The 15,739-nt window shown below is 38.2% G+C and overlaps 2 protein-coding genes across 4 annotated transcripts; one reads left to right on the top strand and one right to left on the bottom strand.

The window, feature by feature from the left end:
- Positions 1–255: 255 nt before the first annotated feature.
- rwdd1 (RWD domain containing 1) lies at positions 256–4,229 on the bottom strand. Of its 2 annotated transcripts, none has more exons than XM_032558736.1 (7): positions 3,983–4,229; positions 3,526–3,621; positions 3,221–3,351; positions 1,786–1,929; positions 1,482–1,614; positions 1,345–1,407; positions 256–828 (listed from the first exon to the last, which is right to left on the bottom strand). In XM_032558736.1, exons 1-7 carry the CDS (start codon positions 4,053–4,055, stop codon positions 716–718), a joined length of 753 nt encoding a protein of 250 aa, XP_032414627.1. In that variant the 5' UTR covers positions 4,056–4,229; the 3' UTR covers positions 256–715. The 2 variants fall into 2 exon arrangements, with proteins under 2 accessions (XP_032414627.1, XP_032414628.1); XM_032558737.1 differs by having other exon boundaries at positions 3,526–3,591; positions 3,983–4,218.
- A 4,089-nt stretch (positions 4,230–8,318) lies between these two features.
- calhm6 (calcium homeostasis modulator family member 6) lies at positions 8,319–13,294 on the top strand. 2 transcript variants are annotated; one of them, XM_032554328.1, is made up of 3 exons: positions 8,319–8,850; positions 9,025–9,555; positions 12,336–13,294. In XM_032554328.1, the coding sequence occupies exons 2-3, from the start codon at positions 9,031–9,033 to the stop codon at positions 12,759–12,761; spliced, it is 951 nt and encodes a 316-aa protein (XP_032410219.1). In that variant the 5' UTR covers positions 8,319–8,850; positions 9,025–9,030; the 3' UTR covers positions 12,762–13,294. The 2 variants fall into 2 exon arrangements, with proteins under 2 accessions (XP_032410219.1, XP_032410212.1); XM_032554321.1 differs by lacking the exon at positions 8,319–8,850 and having other exon boundaries at positions 8,868–9,555.
- The last annotated feature ends 2,445 nt before the right edge of the window (positions 13,295–15,739 follow it).

The raw sequence follows: 15,739 nt of genomic DNA, 5'->3' as shown, positions 1-15,739 counted from the left end.
ATAAACTTTTTAAATGTAAAATAAATATTTCAAAAATAAAATCTACTGTTACAACTAATCAGGGATCCCTTTAAGTGTTTCTAGTAAATTACAAAGGATGCTAAAACTTTTTATCTACCGTGTCTCAAGCTGTAACAAGTCATCACTTAAAAAGGGTTAGCAAAAAATTACCTTAGATTCATAAGGGAAAATGAAAAATATGACCAACAATAATTACACAAAATTTGAAATAACCATCAAAAGTGGAGATGGAAGTTTAAGATGACCCATAGTTAACGTATTTATTCAACAATGTTGTGTAATGATGTAATGTTGCAATTGACCTGGATTGTCTATAGTTTTCTACAAACTCAGCAGTTTAATGTTGCTAAATAAGTTGGAACAGTTCTGTTCTCACCAGGTGACAAGTTGGTTTTATCTGCGGTGTCAGATCTGGTAGCATGTGTCCATCTCCAAATTTTTCTGAATCAGGACAAAAGTGGAGTTTAGAAACTGAAATATTATTCACCATAGTTTTTCGAAGGTCAGTATTTAATAAAGAGCAAGATTTATTTTGGAAATTTCAAATTACATTTTTTTTTAACGTCTTCTGTTGTAGTAAACTAAGATTTTTCCTATTTTCTCCAAGAGTCTTCAAAAATGCCATAATTGGGTGGAACTGTGAGTGAATCAGTGGTCTGCTAGGGGTTTTAACTGTCTGTTGTTTTGTTCAGCTTTAGTCTTCATCACTGTCCATGTCTAACGGGTCAAAGTTTGGATCGTCTTCATCCAAATCCAAGTCCTCAATGTCCTGGAATAGGGACTCGTCCACTTCAACGTTGTTTCCAGCTGAGAAGAACAAACAAGACTTTAGAAGAAGGTAGTGAACAAATCACTGTTCAAGATGCATCCCACCCAAGGCCCTGTGATTCCAAACAGTTTAGCTTTAACTGTGAAAACGAAAGGCCAAACATTGTTATTGTGGAATAGAGAAAAAAACAAGGACATTAATGTAACGATTGGCCAGCACTGTTTAAAGAGAAGCAGAAGCACCCTGCTCTGGTAAGAGTTGGCTCTTGTGTCAGATCCTCACATCATAGAGACTTTACATAGAAGAATCTAAACAAACTCCAACTCCCAGTAGTCTTGGTTTCCAATGAGTGGTTCCCAACTGAAGGTAGTAAAAACAAGTCTGGTACTCTGGCAAGGCCGCTTCAAACACAAGACACATTTAAGTTAATCTAGCTGGAGTTATTACTTGAAACTGATTGAAATTATGAGAAAAATCCCTCCAGTTTGAGAAAAAAAGGTTTTTTTAATATAATATTTAACAACAGGATCTGTTTATTGTAGAGCATTACTTACCATCTTCTAGGAACTGAATGTCTGATGTGTCAAGGTTATGATCTCTCTCAAACAGCTGTTTACCTAAAGAGGAAAAAATAACACTTTATTTTGCAAGCAGCTTCCAAGGCTTTGACATAACAGTGAAACTGATTTACCAGTGAGTCTGGGTTTTCCAGCCTGCTCCTCCTCTTTCTGTTTTTTTCGTCTGAACTCAGCCATCTCCAGCTCAAACTTGGCTTTCCATGCCAGGAAGTTTTCAATTGTTACAACTGTACCCTGGAACTTCACCTGCCAAACACAAGCATCCTTCACTGAGTACCTGTCCATACATACTGCCTTCATCTCCTTAACAAATCTAAGGGAATCTGAGCATATCACCTAAGCCTCTACAGAAATGAGGACATAGAAGAGGCAAACCCATCAAAAGTCAAACTGGACTTCAGACAGACTTCCAATTACCTTTTCTGCTTCCTCTGCCTCCTTTTCTTTCCGGAGTTTTTCCTCTTCTCGTCTGTTTTTCATTGCATCCACAATTTCATTAAGTTTCTCCTGAACAGCTGTCACCAGGGTGAAGATCATCACCATACCCAGGTTTTCTTCAGCCTGCATGATTATCACATACACATGTTGGTAATAGAAAATAAACAGCATAAAACAAGCGGCTTCAGTTTACAGAGTTACATTTGGCTCTTGAACAAGAGCCACCGCTAATTTAGAGCCAGGTTGTGCACAGAGCAAAAATCTTTTCCAAGTGATCTGTTCTCTCCTTTAAGTGCAAATAAAAATTGGACAAATGTAATGAATATGTTTTCAGTTAGTGTGGGACTATTGTAAGACCAAAAAGCCCACCCACTGCCCCAGGTGCTGCCCTTTGCCTTTGCAGAGCTCTATAAAGCATCAAAAAAGATTATATCATTTTTAACTTTTAAACTCTGGCAATTGAGCAGCTGATCAAAAGTTTAAGACCATTAAGCCCCAAACAAAACATTTGCAACAAGGAATCAGTGGTGAGTAGCCTAAAATTTTCTTCTGCTTTATGCAAGTGTTTTGATTGGGGTGGTTGGAAACTTATTCCATGGAGCAATCCCCTACAAATTTTTATTGGATTCAAATTAGCATCCAAAAATGAAATATTATGAAATAATGTTGTGAACTGCAGTTTTGTCATGTTCAACATGACTCTAAATATGGCCATTTGCTGCAGTTTACCACAGTGATCATTGCAGTACTGATGAGCCTCAGCAGAGAGGGATGCCCACCAGAACATTTCCACACTGCCTGCTGCAGCTTGATGCCACAGCACAAAATAAAGCTCTACTGTTTCATTAAAGGAAGAAAAAAAAACAACATATCTTGTGAGCGGCTTGGTGACATGACAGAGGACCATAACTGCATGGACTCAATTCATTAAATGTTTGTGCCAATATGTGTTCCAGTTCACATTCAAACTTTACTGCATGCCTCAACAGCTCCTAAAACCATCGATCTTTGAGTGATGGGCTTCCACAAGGCAGTGCCAAGACTAAATATGGCTCTTTGGTCAGTTTATATTGAGTGTATGGAAATATCCTAAAGCAGGGGTGTCAAACTCCAGTCCTCAAGGGACACTGTCCTGCAGTTTTTAGATGTACCTCAGGTACAAAACACTGGAATGAAATGGCTTAATGACCTCCTCCTTGTGTAGATCAGTTCTACAGAACCTTAATGAACTAATTATTCTGATCAGGTGGTGCAGCAGAGGCACATCTAAAAGTTGCAGGACAGCAGCCCTCCAAGACTGGAGTTTGACACCTGTGTCCTAAAGTCTGCTGAGAACACTTTCCCCAGAAAAAAAGTTCAGAAATAATGAACAAAGCAGAAGAAATTAAACACTATTTATTCTCAGATAACACACCTGCTGCTTCAACAGGGTGAGAATGTTCTCCAGGTCGCCATCTTCCAGATTTTCTTGAGAGTAGATCTCCCACAGTGGAGGCTCATCTGGATATTCTGCTACATATGTAAACTTTAAAGTTGCCTCAACAGCTGGAATGAGAAAAGAAAGTTAAATGAGAATAATTCATTCTCACTGAATTGAAACCATCTTTATTCGGTAACTTCAAACCATACATTAACTCAGATAAATCATTGTCATTATAGAAGGTGTCAAAAATATGGAAATGTCAGAATATAACACATTTATAAATTGAATATACTCACTTTCCCCGTTTTCTCCTGCATCTGACGTAACGGTAATAGTGAAACTGGTGGGTTCTTCTGACAGCACTGCAAGCCCACATGAATAACAGATCATTTCTGCAAACTTGCATTAGAACACCAGGATCACTAGTGCACTATTGTCCAGACAGTTTTCCATGGCTGTCACTGTAGCAGCCCATTTAAACTATACAACTATTCCTGTTTTTCATGGTAAAACCAAACCCCTACAAGACTATTAGTTTATCCCGGATTTAAACTAGTCTGTTTTAGCTCTAAAAACCGTTGTGAGCATGCTGGATGTGGCCAAAGGCCACAGCACTTACTGTCTCGTTAGCTTTCATTGACTAGAAGTCATCACAACTATCACACAAAATGAAGCAGTTCCAACCCAGTCAGATAAATAAGGCTTACTGCGATGCTAGCTGTAAGCTAGTTACTATTTTAAATCAACTCAAACCTGTAAAGGAGTCGGGATAGATTGATTCTATGGCTTCAAGTTCATTCCTTTGCTCCTCGACGTAATCTGTCATTTTTAATCTCAGGGGGTTATCTAGATTTTGATAAAATCATTCCAACACTGAAACTTTTGGCAACGTAGTGCTCGGCGTGTGTATCGGTCCCATCCGCTCATAAGACGATCGATGATGTCGGAGATTAAAATTTCTGTCTGACTCAGACTCAGAGGTGTACTTGAGGGTCCGGGTCCATACGGGCCTTGCGGTTATCTGTTTTGCAGACCACTAAATCGATCTCAGATTTAGTGATGCAAATACGGAAACCGACAGCGGCCACCCCTATTATATTTTTAAAACTTTATTGACAAAAATGTTCAGCACAAGTCATATCCCAGATAAATTAAATACAAATTAATTTTTTCAACTAACGGAGTAATTAAAATAAAATTTTTATTAAAATGAACAAACCTCATGAAAGACCACGTGGTGCCAAGGCATAAAAGGCCTTGGCAACAGTAACTAAAGCACCGGAAGTGGTTAGGGTTAGGGCTTTAACGAAAGAAAGAAAGAAAGAAAGAAAGAAAGAAAGAAAGAAAGAAAGAAAGAAAGAAAGAAAGAAAGCATTTCCATTGACACACTAAGTGCATCTGAAGAGCTATGCGGCTAAATAATCCTAAGACCGAAATAAGCAAAGCGTCTGGTTCAGAAATTTTAAATTTAATTTATCTATAAAATATACAAGAACATAAATAATCAAATGAGGAAATTCTCCCAAGATAGCACACAACAGTAATTCAGCGTTGAATTATAGTCAGAATGATTGATTTTTGGTTGAGGTCGACAACTGATGGTGTATCAACAATCAAAAAATCATCCAATTCTAGCCAAGTAACCAATGTTGAAAATGTGTCATTGAATCAATGTTGTTTTCTGGTCAAACTCTATTGATTGAAATCCATCCATCCATTTTCTGTACACCCTTGTCCCTAGAGGGGTCAGGAGATGCTGCTGCCTCTCCAGCTACGTTCCTGGCGAGAGGCGAGGTCACCTGGACGGGTCACCAGTCTGTCGCAGGGCAACATAGAGACAGACAGGACAAACAACCATGCTCTCACACACACACTCAAACCTAGGGAGAATTTACAGAGACCAATTAACCTGACAGTCATGTTTTTGGACTGTGGGAGGAAGCCGGAGAACACGGAGAGAACCCAACATGCACAGGGAGAACATGCAAACCCCATGCAGAAAGACCCTGGGCCGGGAATCAAACCCAGGACCTTCTTGCTGCAAGGCAACAAACATTGGCATTGATTGAAATGCCAATGTATAATCCAGTTTTTTCAACTCTGGTCCTCCAAGCACACTGCCCTGCAAGTTTTAGATATTTCCCTAATTCAGCACACGATTTTAATTGGTGGCTGATTGACAGGGTTTTGCTTAATTGAAAACATGCAGGTCAGCTTGCCTTGAGGACCAGTGTCTAATCAATTTTGAATCCAAGTATGCTGTTAGTTGCACCCCTCCTCATTTCCCCTTACTTCCCCCCACTTTTCTTTCAAAGACAGCATTTGGATGTGACGCTGAGCACGTGCACTCAGCTTCTTTGGACGATCAACTCGATGTCTCTTCTGAGTGGACCCTATTCCTATTTTTTAGAATGATCTTGGCCACTGTGCTGCAGCTAAATTTGGTCATCTTCATGTAGCACAACAATTTGTCTTTTAAGATACTCAGAGAGTTCTTTGCCATGAGGTGCCGTGTTGGACCTTCAGTAAGAGAGTATGAGAGCTGCACTACAAAATCCAACACACCTGCTCCCTATTCAGACCTTAGAACTAATAACACTAACTAGTCACATGCCATTTTGGAGGGAAAATGACAAGCAGTGCTCAGTTTGGTCATTTAGGGGTGTAGTCTCTTAGGGCTGTACTCACTTTTGTTGCTGGTGGTTTAGAGATTAATGACTGTATATAGAGTTATTTTCAGGGAAGAATAAATTTGCACTGTTATATAAGGTGTACACAGACAACTTTTCATTGTGTCAAAGTGGTATTTTATCAGTGTTGTCCTATGAAAAGATATACTCAAAATATCTGCAGAAATGCGAGGGGTGTACTTTTGTGATACACTGTATATATCGACTAACATTAAGTTAAATATTCATGAATATTCCTTGGCATGTCCTTATTAATGTAACTGGACCGTACAGTTTGTGTGTATGTTCTCAGACCTATGACCAGTACACTATTTAATATTTCAATGTGTTTCAAATGTTTATCATCTTTCTAACCGGCGCCTTCCTCACTCTTATTTTTGTGTTTTTCAGCTGCTGCTCAGCAGTTTGACCCAACGCAGACTGACAAAGACTGCAGCAAAACTGTAAAGAAGTGGCTTCGTTATGTACCCCTCCCTCAGAGCCATCTAAAGTGAGCAGCTTCAGCACAAACAAAAAAAAAACAAAACCTTTTTGCTTTAGGTAAGTAAATACCTAGCAAAATACATTAACACATTTTATTTACTCCCACTTTTCAATAGGATGAAACACATTAACAGTAAAAATCAGGCCGCAGTTTGTTTATTTCATTATTTTGGTTGAATCTTGATAAACTGCCTTGCTATGCCTTGGAAATCAAAACTAGCAAAACTAGCTAAAACGCTTTCATAGACTTAAACTTTTCTGTCAAAGGTTGCAAATATTTCAATCTCATTTAGATCTCTAACTCTTAAGTTAATGAAAAGAATTTGAAGCAGGAGGGAGGGGCTAAGCATTGCTAGTGGCTGACAGCTCTGTGTGTTGGAGCTGAGAGCAGAAGAGAGAGAGCAGAGCAGCTGATGGTTGATAGAAAAACAGAAGGATATGCCTTTATTTCTTACCATTTTCAGTGTAGCACCTTTAAAATCATAAAATAAAATCTGAATAATCTTCTAGAAAAATCCTCATGTTTGAGCATTAAGTTTAAGTTATGATGCTTCCCAGATATTTGTTACTCTTTCCTACTTCTAGGTTCTCAGACATCTAGGTCATGGCAAAAACAAACAGGGTTTAAAAGTACAGAAACTTAACAATTTATCATTTAAATAACTCATAGTTTGAATCAAGACACTGCAACAAATCAATGGTTATGAGGAATGTTTTATTAAAACTTGTTTTTATTTGGTCTTAAAGTTTTGTTGAAGGTGTTGTGGCAGAGATTAGATCAGTAGCACTGACCACAGGAATCTATGAATGCAAACCAAATCCAGATCTAAACACTTACATTTTTATTTGACTTCTGTGAGTCTCAACAGTTCATAATTAGGAAAACAACACCCATGTTTGATGTGCATGCCACTAACGAGTCATTATTGGCCATGCAGATTGAACACATTAAGACCTTTCAAGAGATATGGAACTAATAAGGGACATCATTTAATAGATAATAATACTAATGTGACCATTAAATACATTTTAGCCATGCCATTTCAACCAGGATAATTACCAGTTATTCATTATATTCTATGCAGTGCTGATAAGCTTCTAACTGCACATTTTATGTTACAATTCGTTGTAATTTGCCAATCCTTCCCCAAAATTGCACTTAAGAAATCTCCTTGTTTATTTTGCCTCCTTTAATGAAATGGAATTTCCTCCCTTGGTTATTGCAGAAAGGACAATTGATTTTTTATAAATACAGGAGAACTTTATGGAGGCTCCCAGAGGGAAGAACTGAAGGGTAATGTGACTGACCTTCAGTGATCTGAGAAGCTTTCTTGACCACAGACAGAGACCCAAGACTCAAGGGCACCCCACCATCCAGAAAAAGCCAGATAGAGCCAAGGGGCCCAGGCCCCGCCAACCAGCCATCAAGAGTGAGCCAACAGACACCTGAGCACCCAGCCCCGGATGCACCCGGTGGGGCTACCAGCCACTGGCAGGAAGTATGAGTCTAAGGCTATGTTCACAATGCAGCCTGAAGTGACACAAATGTGATTTTCTGCCCGTATGCGACCTGTATTTGATCTTTTCATCACAGTTAGAACACAGAAAAGATTTTTACAAATGTGACTGAGGACACTTGGATATGTGGTCCTAAATCCAATCCATATCTGATCTTTACAAATGTGACGCCTGTCTGTACGGTCAGGTCACATTGATACTTGACAAATGTCCCTATTCTGTGTCCTGATGCGCGCCAGCAGGAAGAAAAACAGCAACCATGGTGATTAAGTTGTTAATGAGCTGGCTCCTGTTGGACAACAGCTTTAGAATGCAAGATGCTCTCCAGCCTTACCATCCATGTTTACTTCCACAAACACTGAGCACGATTGATACATGTGACATTACTGCATCCTGTACTGCACATGAGAGGCACCTTTAGGTTGTTTGCAGTTTACATAAGGAGATCACATACAAATTGCATAAATTTGGAAATATGAACAACCACGCAATAAAATTCAGATTTGAACAAAAATCAGAATTGAGCATTAAAGCCTGCAGTGTAACATAGCAAAAGTCTTGACCTGACAGAGGAATGGGCACACAGAGACACAAATATTCCCACCCTTATACGTACACGCCCACACACACAACCAACACAAAAACACACAAGAATGGACAGAGGCTGTCTCAATGCCAATATGATCCAACGAAAGAGTTCATACTGACAGTATTTTCATTTTACTAGGTCTTGATGATAGTTTTCTTACATAGAATAGTAAGAACCATGTGAACCGTGTGGGGCTCTCTTGTTCCAAAATGTTCCACACTCCCCATCTGTGACAGCATACAAAAAGACACACTGATGCAATTATAACAAGCATTGAGGAGTGTGACATTTGATAGCCTTAGGTAACTGGGGACACACATGGAGACACATCTCAATATCAGGTATGAACTGAAATTTTGTTTGCTGGCTACAAAGCTCAGAAAGTAGACTTAAACCCACGACTGACGTTAAGAGTTCCAGGAAATGAGAATGTTTGTGGTGATGATATTTAGACATACGGGGTGGAAGTGAAACTGCAACGTTCATTTCAGCTGTCTCTCTCTGTCACCCAACAGCTACCAATGGATAGGTTTAAGACGATTCTGAATATTGCCAGCAAGCAGACCAACCTTGGTTTTGGGTTGGTTGCTCTGTTGACAGCTGGAGGCGAACAGATCTTCTCCTCGGTGGCATTCAAATGTCCCTGCAACGAGCTGAACTTCCTGTATGGCTTGGTCTTCCTGTTGGTTCCAGCACTAGCTTTGCTGCTGCTAGGTTATATTCTCAGCAAAAAGATGTGGATATTGTTTACAGGTCTTTGGCACAACAGGGCAAAGTTGTGTTATTGGAAAAACCTGGCCACCACTTGCACAGCTTTCTTCCAAATCAGTTCCACAGCCCTGGTGGCACCGTCCAGCTGGTTAGCTGTTGCTCTGCTTAATGGTAACTATTATGAGTGTGCAATGACTGGAACCAATGTGAGTGTTTACAACCAGTATTTGTGCAAAGATATGAATTTTGAGTTGGACTGTGGAAAGAAGCTTCACATGCTTCCTTGTGATAAACGTAATGAGGAGGTTCTGCGTACATTAAGATCTCAGTCTCAGGTAAGCAGTTTTCTGATGTGATCCCACTCTAACATTTATAACAAGTCTTTAGTCATCACAGCATTAAAGACTTCAGCATTCTTAATTTGTTAACTTGGTACTGAGCAGTACAGCAAATCTTTGTCTGGAAACACTGCAAATGTTTGTTAGACTATCAAATAATTAATGATTTGTGTCAAATCAGCATTTGCAGCTATTTTAGGATGAAGAAATCTGGAATTTAAATATTGTTAGTTAAAATTGTTCTCCCCACAAGACCTACATTTGTTTTTGTATAAATATAACCTTTAGCTGTGTTGATTTGACAACATGTTTACACTGCAGACTATTTAGTGTCTTTAATAGATGGATGGATAATCAGAGGAGGGTAGTATCTGGCTGAGAAACCTTAAAAAAAACAAAAAGAAAAAACCTCTAGAAGTAGTTTTAAAGGGGCAGAATTATGTTTCTAGACACATAGTACCATTTTATAGCATAATCAAGTAACTATGTCACCTTCAGCTGTCATAAAAATGTTGAATATATCAAATATGACTTAAAAGAAATTTTACTTCCTGATTTGATAGGATTCTGTACTCTTTAAAAACTCCTGCTCTTTCTGAAACTGTGTCTTCAGGAAGTCATCACAACATGACTCCTCTAATAACCCTTTAACAACACTATTACCAGCGTTGCACTGAGAAGTAAGTGGTATGAGATCAGCAGATGCGCAGTTCCACCAGGTGTTTGGCTAGTCTGAAGGAGCAGAGCAGGGAGCCATGAGGGAGGTTCTGCTCTGTGAGGTAGAAGCTTGGAAACTGAAGGTGATAGTATTTCCAATCAGACATTATGCACAGCTGAATGGCTGCCATGTGAGATGAAAGGATTTCTCAAACATGCAAGAAAGAATCAAACACTTCAGGTATGTTTTTGATTAGAGAATGAGATTATAACACAATGTAAAGCTAAAAAAATTGCTTTTACTTGATACTGCTCCTTTAAAATCCAATACTTAATTTAATTTGATGTAGGTGTATTTGATAGGGACAGACACACATCGACATAGTCAAATAGAACAGATCAGTAGTCCCATGTTTGCATCACAGTGCTTATAGCTAAAGCTAATTCACAGCACTTGCCCCTGTGGGCTTTTAAAGAGTACATCTAAAAAGTAGTAGGAAATGAAATAATTATCATTTAAAATAATGCAACATGATGTTGACAACTGTAGTGGTTTTATTGGGTTTTATTCCATTCACACAGTGAATGGAATAAAACTGTAAGCTGTGCTCTTTCTCCTGACTGCAATCAGCGAGCAGAGATTTCAAACAGGGCACAGCATACAGTTTTATAGGAGAGGTTCACTCCATTCACATAGCAGTATGAGAATCTACTTGGTTACAGAACAGACAGCAGAATAGACAGCAAGCACACGTGTCTTCTTTCACTAGAAGGCAGGAGAGATAAAGAAACAACCCAATGACTTCACTGTAATTTTAAGAAACTAAACTTTTTCATGAGCTCATGCATCACACAAGAATCTTAATACTGCTATGCAATGATTCAGCAAATAATCATAAGTAACCTTAAAATGTTCCCACTACACAACACATACACAGTCATGCATATAAAACAGTGAAACATAAACACATTAAGAGTGGATACAGTTCTGTTTCTGACATAAGCAAAGTTCTGTTTGTTTTTGAACATATTAAAACTGGTTACAGACTTTAAATTGGCAGGAAGTGAGTTCCAAACTACAGATCCTCTCACAGTCAGAGCACTTTGAGCAAAAGTGTTTCTATGGAATGGAACCTTATAATATCCATGTAAAGCTGCTCTGGTAGATCTGCTGCTGCCCTGCAATTTCTGTATACAATCACTTAATGGGTTAGGCACAAGTCTGTTTAAACATTTCAAAATTAGTTTTAAAAGGTTATGACTTACAAAAGTAGGAAAGTCCAGAATGCCAGATTTAGACATCTGATTGGCTTTTAATATAAAACCTTTCAGGCCTGATTATAGAGACTTTCTAATGGTTTGAGTTTGGCTGGTCTGTGACCAGACAGTGGCTCCATAGGACAGATGTGAGAGGATCATGGAGTTTCTATTTCTACTTGAGTGATACTATTTTGAGCTATCACTACTCTGACTTGAACTCAGTTTCTGGATGCTCTACCTACCTCTAATTACATCACTGGATGAAGAACAATGATATTTTAGTTCAAAATACATCAGACACACAGAAAAACATTTTTCAAGTTGATATTAAAAGAGGAGCTTTTTGTTTTGACCCAAGCTTTATTGTTCTGAAGATAGTTTACATCTGCTTACCTTGCTGTGCCTTTTGGGAACAAACAGCTGATATTGTCAGTAGATGTACTTTGCAGTGTTTTAACATAAATACATTAAGTATTGGTTTCAGTAGGTGGTTTATGTTATGAAAAATTTTGCAATGTTGTTACTGATTTTTACTCATTAACTTATTATTAAAAATACCAGAATTTTCACAAAGCTTAATGAAATTTTGTCTGCCTATCACTTTGAACGGCTTTGTTGCCGAAATGTGCTACAAAAATAAACTTCATTTGATGATTGATTGATTCATTCATTCATTCATTGATAATATACCAGCTCCTAAACAATTGACATTGAAACCTGCATATGTTCCAGATTATGTTCAATTTAGCCCATTCCTTCTTTCATGTGTAATTTGGTGCTTTTTTGCAGTAGACTGTAGTCTTAAATACTAATGGTAAATGGTCATAGTAATAAATAATCTTTTTCTGTTCTCACAACAGATTCTAGGTTGGCTTGTCATCACCTTCATCATGTTGTCCAGTTTACTGATCATCTGCCTGGCTCGCTGCAACTCCCCCATCAGCTATCAGCAACTCAAGTTCTGGAGGGCATATGCTCAGGAGGAAAGTGAGCTCATGGATTTATACACCAATAAACACGCTAAAGATCTTGCTGAGAGAAACCTAAAGAGCTTTTTCAATCAGATGGAACCTGCAAACATCACCACTCCCTCCAACAAGGACTGGGAGAAAATTTCCTTATTATATAAGTTTAGCACCAAAGATCACTTCTACAGCACTTTGCATCGATATGTGGAGACAAACCAGGAGGGTGATGGGATTAGGATGGTTTCAGTAAGATCAAATGAGTCGACTGACAACCCTGCTGTTCTCCATTTCGTGGATGGTGGAATGGTTTCAATGTGAAAAGAATTGAAATTGATAGAAGAATAATTTAAAACATAGACTATATTTCTAAACATGATATAAGTGAATTTTCTTAAATTTAGAAGTAGGTGTGTATGTTTGTGATGCTCATGGCGGCTGTAAGGAGTCATGTTTTGAAGAATTTTGGTTTGTTTTTCAGTTTTGTTATATTTTGTCTCAATTTTGTATTCTTGTGGATTTATGTTTGGAATTTCTACTTACTTTTGAATTTGATCATGTTTTTGCTATTGTTTCACATATTTTTATGTTTTTCTGGTAATTCTGTTAGGCAACCAATTGATTAATTTCTCACCTCCAGTTCTCTCGCCACTGTGAACACCAGAAATCATTCCCCTGTCTTACATCTAGTAATCACTGTCCCTGTGTATATCCTCCCTGTTTTTCCCCCTTATTGCCAGATCTGTAAATGTTTCCTACGCCCTTATGTCTTTGGATTACAATGCATGTGTTAATTATTCTCTGTAATTTTGGAGGTTTTCTTCGTCATTAAAGACTCATTTATTTCCACTCTGTTTGCCTGTTTGCCTGGGTTTTTTGTATGCTTTTTTGGGGGGTGATCTGGCAAAGTAATGGTATCAATGTTTAAATTGTATTATTATATTTATGAATGTTGCTTGACAGTAATTGGAAACTAGATTCTGCTTCATCTGAGTTCATCCAACAGTCCTGACCAACAGCAATATATACAAAAATTGTTTGATACTGACAATGGTTTTTATCAAAAGAAAATTATATATCTTACAATATAGATTAAGAGCCTAAATATGTTCTGTAAACAAGTACACAAAACTGGTTTTGCAGGAGGGGAGCTTGAGAAATAAAAACTAAGCATCCAAGCATCTACGTTAAGACAGAAAAGCTAATGTACAGATACCACGATTATTCAGTCCTTGGTTATTAAAAGCTTTATATGTAAGAATTTTGAATTGCATTGCAGGTGAAACAGGGAATTAAGAAGTAAATAAGTAGGTGGTGAAATGGCATTACTAGCTAGTTCTTTCAGCAATCTTACTGTCTGTTTTAGAATGAGTTCATAAAGACCATGATCAGTGATGCCAGTAATTCATTCCTTAGTGACACGTTACTCTAATATGACCACTTTTTTTATATATAAGGACTAATCTTGTCCATTTTGTATTCATAAACCAGTAATGAGATTAAATTAGGTATCCAAATCACTGTGTGTTGCTGTTTTTGTCATTTTTCTTTGTAAAGAGAAATATTGGCTACCTTCTTGCATCACGGTGAGTCACAACAAGTCATGTTCCCAGCATGAGAACAACTCACATGTAATTCAACAACACAAATGTAAACAATGGAGTGAGAAGAGAAATGCATGTTTTCTAGTTGAAAATGTCAACATGAAGCTGTATGCTCTGTGCTGGTGCCAAAGGCTTTTCTAGTTTCAAAAACGCTAGGTTAAATTTAAAGTTTCACAGTATGGCATGGTCAGACATACAGAGGAAGTTTCATCAGGTGGTGAAAAGCAGTGAGCTGCGACTAATGCAGGAAGCCTCCACTGTCCACAAACGCTGGTCACTGCCTTTCTGTGCAACTACACTCCAAAGAAGTTTCACATTCTCTCCTTTTCTTGGATTATCCCTGGTAGATAACAGAACAGAATGAGAAGTTGTAAATGATGACACTGATTTTCTGTGCTGTTTTAGAATTCTTACTCTGCCTGTGGTTTTATGAATGGCAGCAGAGGAAGTGAATGAAGCCGTTCAGTCTGTGTTGGCCATGCCTCCAAATATTGAATTAAAGTTAGCAGCCATCTGGTTTGGATTGGTACTTTTGTTTTTGCAGTGCAGGTAATTTATGGCAAGCCATTTACCATACTGGGACATTGCATACATCACAGACAAACGATTTTACTCAACTGGATAAAATTGATTTGTTTCTCAATGGAGAGCCCATGCCTTCTGTACAAAGCAAATAGTGGTGGCGGCGAGGTTTAGGCGTTTGTGGATAAAAACTGTCGGCACAGCTTTTGTTTTTAATTTAAGGCAACAATCACCTGCTAGAGCCTTCCTCAGTTTTGTTCGCACAAATGACTCAAAGTGTTCTGGCAAGAAATGCTCAAATAGGTCCTTCAGAAGTTGTGTTCAGCTGTCTTCCACTGAGATTTTTTTCATGTGGGAAGTGATCCAGATTCACTTTTTAAAAAATAATAGTCTAAAATTGACAAAGTGTAATGTTTGCTGTTCCCAAAGTAACTGGTTATCGTGTTATGCTTTCATCATCTGAAACATTTTCAACTGCCTTGTTTAATCCTGCCCACTATCGTCCTCAGCCAGGACTTTCTCAATTATTTTAGGTTGCTTTTCATCACAGACAAAATCTTTAGACATTCCTAGTATTTAGATATTTAGATTAGACCCAGTTTGCCTGTGGTGCTCAGTGTTCAGCTTGTTGCTGCAGAGGAGGACTTGGTTTTAAAAGAGGATGTATCTGTGTGAGGGACTGCAGTCGAAATGCTCAGTCCTGTGTAACTGGAAGAGTAAACCACAAGGAGGATGTGAGCACTTCCCCCAATGCCTCTTGTTCTCTAAATGTGCTTCTGTTACAAAGGCATGTTCTACATGTTTAGTCATGTCTTTGCAACAGACTGAACTTCAATGTATTCCCTCAATACATTGAGGGAATTTGTATCAAGAAATAACTAAGGTTATTCAAGAAAAGTTCTTCTTGTATTTTCATTTTCATTTCTTTGTCCTTGATGTTGGTTCTTCTGTCAGAAATGTAAATGTAAGACATCACACACTAACAGTACTTATCCCAACATTGCAGCTGGAAAGGAAAACCTATAAAGAATAACTAACCCCAACAATTGTTATTTCTATTAGTTCAAGGACAGCAGATACTTCTTCTCAGGGCAGAAGAATTCAGTGTTGAAGTGAACAAAGGAGGAGCTTGACAACAGACCACCAAAGGGAGGGGCAAAACTGGTTTGGCAG

This window comes from Xiphophorus hellerii, chromosome 3 (genome assembly GCF_003331165.1).
Source record: "Xiphophorus hellerii strain 12219 chromosome 3, Xiphophorus_hellerii-4.1, whole genome shotgun sequence".
Lineage (NCBI taxonomy): Eukaryota > Metazoa > Chordata > Actinopteri > Cyprinodontiformes > Poeciliidae > Xiphophorus > Xiphophorus hellerii.
Note: the sequence above shows the minus strand (reverse complement) of the source record. Positions and strands in the feature narration are given on the sequence as shown.

What these genes read in the sequence shown, in the direction of transcription:
- rwdd1 (XM_032558736.1), bottom strand. Translation starts at nt 4,055, where the DNA reads ATGACAGATTACGTCGAGGAGCAAAGGAATGAACTTGAAGCCATAGAA. An exon ending in CTATCCCGACTCCTTTACAG is followed by an intron (nt 3,622 to 3,982) that starts GTTTGAGTTGAT and finishes GCAAGTTTGCAG; the next exon opens with AAATGATCTGTTATTCATGT. An exon ending in CATTCAGTTCCTAGAAGATG is followed by an intron (nt 829 to 1,344) that starts GTAAGTAATGCT and finishes TGTTCTTCTCAG; the next exon opens with CTGGAAACAACGTTGAAGTG.
- calhm6 (XM_032554328.1), top strand. Translation starts at nt 9,031, where the DNA reads ATGGATAGGTTTAAGACGATTCTGAATATTGCCAGCAAGCAGACCAAC. An exon ending in CATTAAGATCTCAGTCTCAG is followed by an intron (nt 9,556 to 12,335) that starts GTAAGCAGTTTT and finishes TTCTCACAACAG; the next exon opens with ATTCTAGGTTGGCTTGTCAT.